The sequence below is a fragment of the Enhydra lutris genome, unplaced genomic scaffold, assembly GCF_002288905.1.
Source record: "Enhydra lutris kenyoni isolate GAN:26980312 unplaced genomic scaffold, ASM228890v2 scaffoldscaffold38, whole genome shotgun sequence".
Taxonomy (NCBI): domain Eukaryota; kingdom Metazoa; phylum Chordata; class Mammalia; order Carnivora; family Mustelidae; genus Enhydra; species Enhydra lutris.
The window spans coordinates 7,546,241-7,559,400 of NW_019154122.1; the positions used below are offsets into that span (position 1 = coordinate 7,546,241).

General features: G+C 57.6%; 1 protein-coding gene across 3 annotated transcripts in view; it reads right to left on the reverse strand.

Moving 5' to 3' along the window:
• The window catches only part of LOC111154660 (Rho guanine nucleotide exchange factor 10 like), a 101,421-nt gene extending 89,853 nt beyond the window's left edge, over positions 1–11,568 (reverse strand). For all 3 annotated transcript variants that reach the window (XM_022514451.1, XM_022514450.1, XM_022514448.1), the window contains exons 1-3: positions 11,532–11,568; positions 5,062–5,250; positions 4,231–4,264 (exon numbers count right to left, since the gene is read on the reverse strand). In XM_022514451.1, the coding sequence (XP_022370159.1) occupies positions 4,231–4,264; positions 5,062–5,250; positions 11,532–11,568 (260 nt within the window). The remainder of the gene's footprint in view (positions 1–4,230; positions 4,265–5,061; positions 5,251–11,531) is intronic.
• Positions 11,569–13,160: the final 1,592 nt, after the last annotated feature.

Sequence of the window (13,160 nt, forward strand, 5' to 3'; positions counted from 1 at the left end):
GATTGCAAACAACTCCACGCTAGGGCTCCGCCATCTGAAAAGCCCTGAGTAACAAGCCGGTGACTGACTTTGCCAGTGAGAAGTTCCTCCAGGGCTGGGGGCACTCCAGCTCTGTCCAGCTGTCCCTCACAAGACCCACATGCCACCCACACCCAGGGGCCTCAGAAGCCACAGGCCCTCCAGCGCCCTGTTTCCATTCTGTCCGAATGCTGCTTCCCCGAGCCGGGCCTGATGCGTCCGGAGAGGACAGGGCTTCTCGGCACTTCCAGGAGTCCACTGCCCAGCTGCTTCCCCAGAGTCCAGGCCCAGGTGAGAGACCCTGACCAGCCCATCTTATCTAGACACCCAGGACGGGGCAGGACAGGTACGTCCCAGGAGCCGGTAAGAATCCCTGCGGCCCGGACAGGAGCCAGAAGCCTGACCCGGCAGGAAACACTCAGGCTGCAGGGGGCCCTCTGGGGGTGGCAGGACAACTGGACAGGAAAAGCAAACAACTCCAGAGGGGGCCGGTGCCCTCAGAGGGAAGAGGTGCGGGCCTGAGTCCAGGGAAAACACAGGAAGCCAGTGACCCACACGCCCTCGTTCCAGCAACCGCTGGTGCTCTGGCAGCTTCTCCAGCCAGAGGCCCCCTGCGCGAGGGCAGGGTGTTTGAGCGCATGCGCATCTGAGTCCCCCAGGGCACAGCAGCCCCCCAATGGCCACGCTCCAGCCCCACGAGTTCTCGGCTAAGCCGCTTCAACTCCAGCCTCCATTCCTCTTTGAAAAAGTGGGCAAGACCAGTCACCCCATTTCTTGGGGCTGCGGTGCCGGGAAAGAGGATCACAAGCACATGCGCTTAGCTCGCCTACTCCGCCAGCATCGGTGGGACGGGCCATCCGGCCACTCGGAGCCTGCCTCCTACCGGCCTCCGTCCCGGCCCCTATCAGTGCCAGAGTCAGAGCCCAGGTTCCGAGACCCCATTTCCACACTGTTCCTCCTCCTCCTCCTCTTCATGGAGACACTGGAAGTTGCCTTACAGACCCCATTCGTCCGTCTGTCCTCCAGGGCCCGTGATTCATGCAACACGATGCCTTCGGTACTCCCCCAAGCAGAGTGCTAAACCAACAGCAAATATAAGACCTCACACCCCTACGCTAAACACGGGCGCTCCAGGGAGCGAGCGTGGGGGGCTGGGTGGGGGCGAGGCACTCCACACCAGAGCAGAGGGGGCTGCTTCTACTCTGCTCCCATTGTAAGGGAAGGGGCCCCGCCCAGGATCACACGCTGAGGCCACTCTGCTCTGCTCCACTGGTCGCGCTGGTCGGGGTGTTTGACCAACTGCCTGCAAACTACTCTCCTCAGAGCTAGGAGGCAAAGTTAAATCTCTTAGCAGGCAAAATGCTCTCCCCAGGAAACACACACACACAGCCGGATAGTCCCTATGCAGCTGGCCGCACCCCTCCCCCACCATGAGCCAAAGTCTGAGGTCCTGGGTCCAGACCAGGCGTCCCCAGCATGTCCCTGCAGGGCAGCGCCGCAGTCAAACACCCACCCCCACGGACAGAGGTCCAGGTTCCAGCCCCTGTTCTGAATGAACGGGCCCTCTCTGTATGGAACCCCGGCCGCCGCGCCTCCCTGAGCCTCAGCTTCCCCACCTGTGCCACGGATGTGGCAGCAGAGAGGCGTCTGTGGGACTGGGCACGGAGCCCCGGGGACACGGTAAACACGACCATTCTCGTTACTATTATCTTTGCTCTTGCTGTTGCTACCTGGCACCAGATGTGTCTCGTGGAAAGAGAAAGCACCCAAGAGAAAGCCACCCTTGGTTCGTTTCCCTTGCCCAGCAGCAGGGACGGACGAGACCTCCCCGCCATGCTCGCTCCTTGGATGGTTGAGCCATGTGGCCTGACCCTCAAATCACCCCAGGGGCTCCACACAGATGCCCCCACAGCAGCCTGGCTGCCTCCCCCAGCCGAGCAAGCAGAGGGACTGCGGAGTCTACAGGCCTCAAAGATGGACTCAGACCCAATGCCCCTGCTGAGGTACCTGGACGGCCAGTCAGCCTGTGACGGCCCCATCACTGCCACCCCACAGGGCTGACTCACTTCCCTGGGCAGACTCGGAGAGGTGGGGCAGCCGGCCGCGAGAACCAGGTCAGACCGGGGTTCGTCTGACTCCCAGGGTACCAAGCAGCTCCCTCTAAAACCACATCTGAATCAGGAGCCAGAGTAACAACAGCAAATACATCTGGAGCAGCTGGCGCGCGCCAGCTGAGCACGGGGTAAATAGTAACTCACATACGCCTCCCGGAGTTCCGCAAGAAAGGAGGCTGATTATGCCCTCGTTACTGATCGGAGGGAGGCTTGGGACAGGCAGCCACTTGCTCAAAGACGCGCAGCCGCACAGAGAAAGACTTGAAGCCAGCTCCCTGTGGCTCAGAGCCCAAGTTCCCAGGTGTCCCAGGACCCAGACTCCAGGCCTCTCTTCCCCAACATGCTCCTGCCTGGTGGCTCACCAGTGGGGACGTGGGATGCAGACCGACCCTGCGTCCCTCCCTAGCTGGGAGTGAGCGCCCTGATGGGGGTCAGACCCCCCCAGGGGCTGCAGCTCTGCCAAGATCTGGGATCATCAGGAGCCCCCAGAGGCCAGGTAGGCGGCCAGGCAAAGGCCAGGGCCACTTCCAAACCTCCAGGCAGGGGCCAGGGGGGAAATGCAGGGAGATTTGGTGAAATGACTTCCAGTGGGTGATTTGGTTTTTCAAAACAGTGTTTGCTTAGTGACTACCTTTAGGAAACTCTGAGAAAAAAAAAGAAAAAGAAAAGAAAGCAATTGTTTTTTTCCCTTTCTCTTGGATAACAAGGAGAAGGCTGGAGATCTGAATGGTTCTTCCCCCAGAAGACTCCGGAGTGGAAAATCACCACCCAGGGAAGAAGCTGGAACTGAAGTAAACAGAGATCTGGATGGGAGGGTGCAGCTGGGAGCACACAGAGAGCACTGGACGAGGAGTCCAAGGCTGCCAGCATCTCACCGTGTGGCCTTGGACAAGTCCTGCTCCCAATCTCCACATCTGGGAAACTAAGGGCAGGCAGGGAGGCTCCAGAGAACTCCTGACAAGATCCAGTGTTGGCCCAGTAAGGGAACTCAAAGGTGCATTTATTCAAGCCACCCCGCAATCCAGGCCCAGCCTGAGAGGCGGACGCTCCAAGCACAGGGACTCTGTCCCTCCTGCCCCATCACTGGAAACACCCAGTAAGGACAGGAGGCGAAGTGGAAATGAACTCAGGGTACACATCTGGTTCGTCCTTCGAACAGCCTCTCTCACTCCCCACAATGCTCCTAGATGGGTATTACTTCCATCACACAGACAGGGAAACTGGGGCTCAGAGAGGTTCCCAGGCAGCCCAAAGCCACCCAGCTAGGGAGGGGCTAGGTGGGGATTTGAACCTCCAGAGCTCACACCCCACTGTGGCCAGGAGATGGTCTTCAAGGGGGTTGAGGCTGCCCTAGCTCGAGTCCAAGGACAGGTGAGTGGGCAGTGGCTTCAAGGCAGAGGCTGTGCCCCTCTCCCAGAAACACTCTCTGAGCTACCTGACCAGCAGGGCTGATAATCACAGCATGGTATATGACCCCAGCTCTCCAAGCCATCAGTGACCACCCAGCACTGTACCAGCACCAGCCAGACACCCAGCCTGGCCTCCAGGACTCACAAGGAGAAGGCAGGCAGGCCCAGCCAGGGACAAGAGGCCAATCCCTACCTCCGGCCCAGCAGAAACCTTCCCAGGGCCCACCCACTCCAGATGGCAAATACAGGGACTCCGACCCTAGAGTCCAGATCTGCCTTGACTCCAGGGACCTGGGGCGGGAAACTGCATTTCTGAGCTTTCCCGCTGGGTAACACCAGCCTGAGAATCAGGCCCCCCGGTTCAGCACACCAGGGGACAAAGGAGACCCCTTCCCCTGCCAGGGTGGCCAGGATTTAAAGCCAGGTCCACCACTCTCTAAGCACACAGGTCCCCAAAGCCGGGCAGTAAGCAGCAGTGAGCAAAACCCTGAGAGGCCTCTGATTTTATGGCCCCCAAGCCGCAGACGTGCAGCCCATCCCCAAGCTGGCTGAGGAGGTCACAGAGCGAGAGAAGGGCTGATGCAGCTTCAGCCAAAGCCCAAGTGATCCTGGGGACAGCACCACCCTCCTCCACACCTCCTGCCCAGTGTCTCCTCTTTCTCCAACCACCAAAGCAAAGGCTCACTTACTGTGTCTGGGGTGGTGAGGCTGCTGGGTCTGGGTCTGTGGGAAGAGAGCAGAGGAGAGCTCGTCAGACCATAGGCTGGTCCCTATGGACCCGATCCATCCCCGCCCCCTTTCCCAGCCTCCCTGAGGTGCCGGAGACAGGGCCTGGGCCAACCTGGGTGCCTGCGGGGTTCCTGTCTCCCTCCCCCCCCCCCCGACACTGCACTGTGATTAAGCTCCCCTACCTGTCCTACCTGCACCACCTCCCCTCCCACCACTGTGGCCCACGTCCCAACTCCAACCGGAATCAGCAGCTCTGCCTGCTCTGAACCTGCCCCCCACCCCCCAGCTCCTCAAGGAGCCCTTGTCCCCAAGCCTACAGGAAGTTCCTGCTAGGCCGGTCCCCAGTCTCTCCCAGATGACACAATCCAAGAGCCCAGAAGCTGTCATTTAACACCGCCTTATCAGGGCGCTCCCACCCCTAGGGCCACCGGGATGCCTGGGGGGTGGCTTCTCCAGCTGGTGTGACTCCCTGGGAGAAGCTGCCAGGGAAGAGGGGCTTCGGAGACACAAGCCCTGGGCAGCAACTGTGCCCAGAGCCCAACATGGGGCCCACCACTTCCATGACTGATGTGTCAAAGTAAGCCAGACGCTGCAGGAACGGTTGGAATCTCCAGTTCCCAAGGGAAGCCTTGGAATGCAACTTCTCAGTGGTTTTTCCCTTCCTGCTTCTGGGGACAGTGGAGTGGCTGGGAGGCATCCCTGGGAGCCTGGAGCTTCCACCAGGCTCAAGGCTTTCTGTAGCCCCAGAGGCCCGGAAATGGGAGGACCCAAGGCTCCCAAAAACACCTTACCAGTGATGGGGGCGGAGTCCAAGTGGATCAGTGGGGCGTCCTCGATGTCCTTCTCTGGAGCAACGCCTGGGACACCCAGGCCAGCGTTGGTGTCCTCGTCATCGTCACTGTCGTCAAACTCAAAAGCTTCTCCAGGGTCGTCCTCCGCCTCGGGGGAGGGGCCGGGGCCTCCCGGAACCAGCTGATCTCCTGAAAGGGAGGAGTTAGCAGTAGCAGGGTCTGGGGTTTGGTTTGGTCAAAGGCAATGGCTACCACAGGGAGTTGCTGTGGGCCTGAGGGACGGCGTGACGGCAGTTCCCAGGGACTCGAGGAGACCCCTGCCCGGGCCGGCTGGCCTCCCTGTGCTCGAAAGGGTGACCCGTGGTTGGTGAGGGCTGTAAGGAGGTCAGCAGTAGACTGAGAGGAGGGATCAAAGCCTGGTTGGATGTACGCCTTTCATGTTTCCTCTTTCCCCATTTGTCAGCAAGGAGGCTTTTTCATTGCACCTGTGCGTGTGCGTGTGAGCACACACCTGCGTGTGTCCTTCCCTTCGTGTGCGTGCCTGCATGCTTTTCCCACGTGTAAGTGAGCGCACACACTTGTCCTGCACACAGCCCAGCCACATGAAACACAGCTGCCTGGGTGCTCGGAGCCCAAAGGAAGCCATTTTGCAGGGACCAGGTGCAGACCTGCTGGCAGGGGTGAGGAGCCTGCGCCCCCAGATTCCCGGCCCGGCTGTGCCCTCCTGCTGTCCATCAAAGCTCAACTGAAGCAGAGCCCCGGCTCCGCCACGGCCCCCCTCTGTTGCAGCCCCTTGTTTCCTACATCCATCCTTCCCCGTATAACCTGTGAGGATGTGTTTTTGCTTATTTGTATTCCTGGGCCGATCTTAGATCCCTAAGATCCCTTTTAAGGGATGGGTCATGGCCTGGCCAACGGTGGAAACTCAGCAACTTCTGTTAAACAAGAAAAGGAATGGATTCTCTCTCCTAAAGAGCTTAATGGTCCCTCACCTCTCCACCCACTTCACCAAGCTGAGGTCCCTGGTCTTCTCCCCTGGAGGACTTCCTTCCTCGAACCTAGGGCCGGACAGAACCTCAGGGGTTCACTCTGCCATCCCCCTACTTCATGCCAACCTGCTCCAAAACCAAAGGGCAATGTGGCCTGGTTTTAAAAGTCTGCAAAGCTGGGGCACCCGGGTGGCTCAGTCAGTTAAGCGTCTGCCTTCGGCTCAGGTCATGATCCCGGGGTTCTGGGACCGAACCCCGCACTGGGCTCCCTGCTCAACAGAGAGTCTGCTTGTCCCCCTGCCCCTCCTCTCCGCTCCCCCGTCCCTCCTCCCCGTTCCTCCCAGCTCCTCCAATTTCACGTTCACTCACAGTCCTGCACTCACTCTCTTCCTCTCAAATAAATAAATAAAATCTTTAAAAACATAATAAAATTAAATTAAAAAAAGAGAAGTCTGCAAAGCTGACCGCCCCTTCGGTTCCACTGTAGCTCATGCCACAAGATGCAGAGCTCGTGCTCCGGCCCTGCCTGGGCCCCCTACCAGCCGTGTGGTTCGGGGCAAGTATCTTCACCTCTTGGAAGCTTGGTTTCTCCCTCCATAGACTGGATAATAAAAACAGCACCCGCCCCATATGGCCAAGGTGAACATGAACTGGGAAATAGGTCGCAGTTTCTCCACCCCGCCCCCCACTGACTCTGGGGCCCCGGGGTCTTCGTGGTGGGCGTCCTGCAGGATGGACAGCAGCATCCCCGGCCTCTGCCCATTAGAAGCAGGTACTGCCTCCAGCTGTGACAACCACAGGTGTCTCCAAACATTGCTCAGTGTCTCCTGGGGGACAAAATCACCCCTGCCTGGGAACTGCCCAGTAGATGTAGCCCTTGGCCGAAGGCCCTGTGTGTCCGCATCACACAGTAACACCTGTTGTCAGTAAGGTCCCTCCCAGCCGGGATCCTTGAAGCCAGGCCCATATCTGTGGGCTCAGCCCCCACAGGTGCTCAGGGCTGGAAGGAGGAATAGGCAGGCAGGAAGGTGGATGGAGCAGACAGACAGCTGGATGGAACAGCTGACGGACAGATGAGCATATCCCACATTAGCAGTCTCTTGGACTAGAAAAATCCAATCCCTTCCCCATAAGGACCTGGGAGTTTGCAGAGCAGAACATTCCAGGTGCAAATGTATCAAATTCACAAAGGCCCTTCCCCAGCTACAGGAGTGCAGCTGAAGCCCAGAGCTCAGGCTTCCTCCCCACCAGATGGGGGTCTCTGAGGTGGGGGCCCCCCTCTCCTCCTGGGAGCTTTGGGGACAGCTCAGGCCAACATCGACAGGCAGTGATGTGGCCGGCGGCTGAAGCTCCTTCCCCAGGTCAGAGACACAAACCCTGGTTGAGAAGGTTGAAATGAGCCCCACGCAGCTCCTGGTATAAGCCTCACAACCGCCGCCACTGGACAGACGAGGCCACAGAGATTCAAGCAGCAAAGTGACACACCCACAATCTTACATCGAGTAAGTGGGGAGGCAGCTCAGAGCTCTTTCTGTCTTCGTTCCCATTCTACATTCTCCACTGAGCCCTGCTGCTTCCAGAAGCTGGCTGAGCCCTTGGACACCAGGCCCTGAGATGAAGAACTAATAAAGGAAATCCAGGGGTTGAGTTGGAAGCTGGATTAATTGTTTCTGTGACCTACAGTGGGTGTCGAATCTTCCACCACTCTCCCCTCGCTCACTCCACAGCAGCCACACTGGTCTCCCTGGTGCACCATGAACGTGCCAGATGTGCTCTAGCCTCAGGACCTTTGCACCTTCCATCCTGGGGTCCAGAATGCTCTTCCCCAGGTATCTTCTCCTGCTCTCACCTCCTTCAGGTCTTTACTCTAGGTCATCTCCAGATGACCAAAACAGCCCGCAGAGACATCCTTGGACTCCCTGATAGCCCTGCCTGCTCTACTTTTGTCTATGGCCCTCGTCAGTGGTGACGGCCGACACTTTTATGCATTTTACTGTGTCCTAACGAGAATGTGAGCTCATGAAGGATTCCAGTCTGTCCTGCTCACTGTTACACTCCAGTGCCCAGCACATGGTAGGTGCACAGTAAGTATCTGCTGAAAACACACACACACACACACACACACACACACACACACACACACGTGTGCGCATACTCCTGTTCTCATGCCTGTGGGTTATGGTTTTATTATTTTTTAAAGATTTCACTCATTCATTTGACAGAGAGAGAGAGAGAAAGAACACAAGCAGGGGCAGCGGCAGGCAGAGGGAGAAGCAGGCTTCCCGCAGAGCAAGGGGCCCAATGCAGGGCTCAATCCTAGGACCCCGGGATCATGACCTGAGCTGAAGGCAGACACTTAACAGATGGAGTCACACAAGTGCCCCTATGGGTTGTGGTTTTTAAAGTTTAAAAACACTGGAGCACCGGGGTGGCTCCGTTAGTGGAGCATCCAACTCTTGGTTTCGGCTCAGGTCAGGATCTCAGGGTCCTGGGATCAAGCCCTGGGTCAGGCTCCCCACTCAGCAGGGAGTCTGCTTCTCTCACTCTCCCTCTGCCCCTCTCCCCAGCTCCCTCTCACGCGCACATGCTCTAAATCTTGAAAAAAAAAAAAAGCAAGGGGCGCCTGGGTGGCTCAGTGGATTAAAGCCTCTGCCTTCGGCTCAGGTCATGATCTCAGGGTCCTGGGATCAAGCCCCGCATCAGGCTCTCTGCTCAGCGGGGAGCCTGCTTCCCTTCCTCTCTCTCTCTGCCTGCCTCTCTGCCTACTTGTGATCTCTGTCTGTCAAATAAATAAATAAAATCTTTTAAAAAAATAATAAAGCAAAATAAGTTTTAAAATGGTGGAATGAGACTACAAAGTCCCCACCCATTATTTTCCTGACACCACACACAGATGCACCCTGACCCCAGGGGCCTCAGTGTCCTTGGTCCCTCGTACTTAAATTGGCCTGAGTCGCAGTGGGGACCCCATGTGCCTGGCCAGTATCAGGTGGTGACCAGGGAGTCAGTCGGACCACCAGGCTCCAACCCCAGCTCTCCTAGTTGCCGATCAAGGAACACAGGGTCTCAGTAGCCCCTGGCCGCAGCTTACTGACCTATAACGAGGACAGGAATAGCGACCGGCTCTCGGGTTCACTGGAAGACCCAGACAGGGGACAGGAGGGAGAAGGCAGAATGAACCAACAGGTGTTGAGAGCCAAGTGTGAGATAGCCAGGTGTGAGGCCCTTGCTCATTGCTGATAATGGTCCCACCCATTGTCGCTGGAGCGGTGTTACCATTATCTTTGTTATGCTTACATTATTATGATGACTGCCACGAGTCCCAGCCCTGCCCCGGGCTCCGGGGGAAATGCACTGGCCTTCCCAGGCACAGGCCCGGCCCACAGAGGCCCCGGCCATGGACTGCGTGCAGGGACGTCAGGCAAGACCGTCATAGTCACGTCTGCATCCAGGGGACTGTTCCCAGCAGGTTCCAGGGCCAGGAGGTTCAAAGAGGAGTAAGACGTGGCCCCTCAGTGTCAAGGAGCTCACTGCAGGGAGAGGCAGGCAAATATGGCAAGAGATGAGCCTGGAACCCCAGGGCCTGAGCCGTGCCCAGTGACATCCGGGGGCTCGCACTGGCCGGGCTGGCACAACGCTGGGCACAGGGCCGCCCCTGCACAGAGTCTCGCAGGATGAATAAATGTCTACCAGGGTCATGACGGGGGCTGGTACCCCAGGCTGCGGCCACGGCAGAAGGGGAGAACACGTGGCCTGGGACCCAGGGGAGCCGAAGACATGATAAGCAAAGAGGCTGGCAGCTGTAGGACCATGAAGAGGTGTTTGGGGGAGTTTGAATTTTACTTGGTAAGGCCGCAGGAAGCTCTCAAACCATCAGCACATGGCAGAAAGCCTGTTTCAAGCACCCGATACCAGCCAGCAATATCAGGTACAACTGGAGCAATAAAGGTCAGATGTTTGTGGAATGGAACTGAGCTGATGTAATCATAAGGTCATTTTGTGCTCACTTTTTTTTTTTTTAAGATTTTATTTATTTATCTGACAGAGAGGGAGAGATCACAAGCAGGCAGAGACAGAGAGGGGGAAGCAGGCTCCCTGCTGAGCAGAGAGCCTGATGCGGGGCACGATCCCAGGACCCTGAGATCATGACCTGAGCCGAGGGCAGAGGCTTAACCCACTGAGCCACCCAGGCGCCCCTCACTTTTTGGTGAATAGGAGAAAGGGTGCAAAATGCCCACAGCAGGAGACAGAACAGGGAGCCTCCTGGGAGCCAAGCCACAGTCACACATCAGGAGATGCTCTTGTTCCCCACAGCTCTGTTCCCGTGCTCCTGAGACTGGGCCGTCCAGATAGGGCTCCTTATCAGAAGGAAAAATCAGGATAATTGGATAATTGAGAGCTGAACTGAGCCCTTCCCACCCATCTGGACAGGCAGCTGGACCAGAGCTGGCCCAGCCCGGGGACAGCCAACCCAGAGGCAGGAGACCTGAGAAGCCACCCGTGTGCCGTAAAGACGGCTTCACTGTGCGGGTCCCCCACCCTTCGGAGAAGAACACGAAGGCTTGGGGAGGAAGCGGCCCCTCCTTGGTCTCCGCCCCGGACTCAGAGCAGAGCATCAGCCCCCTGTCCTGCGACATCCACAGGGATAACAGCTCCCATTCATGGAGCAATTGATTACCACACGCCAGCACTTTCTGTATGGTTAAGCCTTGCGACAGCTCCCCAGAGGGTGTCATTACTGTCCCCAGGTTTATGGGTGAGGAAGCAAAGCCATGCAGACACCAAGTCGCTCGACTAAGTGCACAGTGTCGGCGACAGGGCTGTGCCGGTGGAAAAGCCTTTACTGGCCACCTGTCTGCTCTCCGCGCCCCCAGAGGACGATCCAAAGACAGGCAGCCCATAACTCTGACAACCCTGCCCTGCTGGTGACCCGGCCCTTCCCCTCAACCCTCACACCCCCAAGCACACAACACTCCTGTTGTCACGTCTATGGGTTGTGATCTTAAAAGTTTAAAATCTCCAGGGGCGCCTGGGAGGCTCAGTCTGTTAAGCCTCTGCCTTTAGCTCAGATCACGATCGCGAGGTCCTGGGATCGAGCCCCACATCGGGCTCCTGGCTCAGTGGGGAATCTGCTTCTCCCTCTCCGTGCCCCTGCCCCTGCTTGTGCTCTCTCTCTCTCGCCCACTCTCTCAAATAAATAAATAAAATTAAAAAAAAAAAAAAAGGCTTAAAATCTCCAGGGGATCTCAGAACCACCCCTTGTCTACAGTCTCCTCTTGGAGAAGGAGTTATGACTTCCATGTTGCAGACAAGGAAACTGAGGCGGCAAGAGGCAGTCACCTGCCCAAGGGGGCACAGCTAGCCAGTGGCAGAGCGGGATTCACAGGCAGGCTCAGCCTGCTCCAGAGCTAGTGCCGCCACCAGCCCCGTGGCCCAACCTGAGGAGGGCCGCGCAGGAAGCTGGGTCATTAGGTACGGTACCTGTGGCAGTCTGTGGAGGAGGGCTGGAGGAAGCCATCAGACAGGGTCCAGCTCAAACCAGCACCGTCCCAGCCGCTCGCCTGTGAAACAAGGCCAGAAACCTAATTAGATGGAGTTCAAGGGCAAAGTTTCAACAAGCAGAGAGGGGTCATTGGCTCAGTCTGTGCACTCCAGCCCACCTGCTCTCCCACGCCTTCCCCAGCAGCTGCGGGAGCGCAGGAAGGCGCCCGAAAGGGCCCAGCCCCCATCCCCCATAAATCATTAACCCAGAAAACCAGTAACTGCAGAGCTATAACCCCATCTTCCCAGAAAACCCGTGCCACCACAGACCTTCCCTTGTTCAGTGCCCAGAGACCCTGGGGACCCTGGTGGGCCCGCTAGATAATCCCCTTCCTCCCTTCTGGCTTGCAGGTGAACTCCAGCCCCAGAGGTCGGGTTTATGCTCCGGCCCCTGTGTTCCAGAAGCTGGATCACGCCTGAACTGTCACGGACGTGGCTGAACACGTCCTCGTCCCGGCCCCCCAATGACCATAGCTCCCTGGAGTCAGGCCCCTCATACCAGCCCCACCTGCAGCCCCACTGAAGGGCATTTACTCTCTGTCTCTCCCCGTCCAGCCCCACCGGGTTGGCCAGCTGGTGAGGGGCCACTGGCCTTGGCACATGGGTGTATAGGAAGTGAAGGGATGCAGAGAGGCAGATGGCCAGAGATAGGGGCAGAATCCCAAAGCTTGGACTGGGAGCCCAGTGTTTCCTGGCCTCTAAGTGGGGGCTTCACCAGCCTTGCCAAAAGTCCCGGCAGTAAGGGAAAGGCTCTTCCCACTCATTCCTGGCACCCCTCATCCTGCGCTAGGGGCTGTCCTTCTAGGCCCTTCTGAGGAGAGGAGAGCCAGTCCCGGAGGGAAAGCACGAGCCCTCCAGTCCAATCAGCCCCCGACACACACTGGCTACATGCCTGCTTTCCTCTCCAATCCTAAAGCCTTTATTTTTTTTTAACTGGCTTCCTAAATAAACGTAAAACGCATGTAAATGGCAATTAATTAATAACAACAAACGTTCCCATAGCGCCTACCATGGCTCAGATGCTATTCTCAGCACTTTACAAATATTAACAGCTATTAATCCAAACTACGAGAAAATGAGGCCCAGAGTGGTTAAGTTGCCCAAGATCACACATCTACTGAGTGGCAGAGCCGGGGTTCGAACACGGGCCATGGGCCCCCGACACCATGCTCATTAGGTCATCACGCTCTAGGGCCTCTCAAACCCCAGACGACTTAAGGGCGCCCAGTCCGCCCCAATCCCCCGAAGCGACTGCCCTCACTAGGTCCTTATGAGTCCTGAACGTTCCATGAGTGTCCTGCTTATCCCTGTACCTGCATCCCCGTCTTGTTTCCCACTTCGGGGGGAAGGGGTGCACTGCACCTGCTGTGATCCGCTTGCCTTTTTTTTAAGCTTAAGAACCATGGTTGGGGCGCCTACGTGGCTCAGTGGGTTAAAGCCTCTGCCTTCAGCTCGGGTCATGATCCCAGGGTCCTGGGATCGAGCCCCACATCGGGCTCTCTGCTCTATGGGGAGTCTGCTTCCTCCTCTCTCTCTGCCTGCCTCTCTGCCTACTTGTGATCTCTGTCA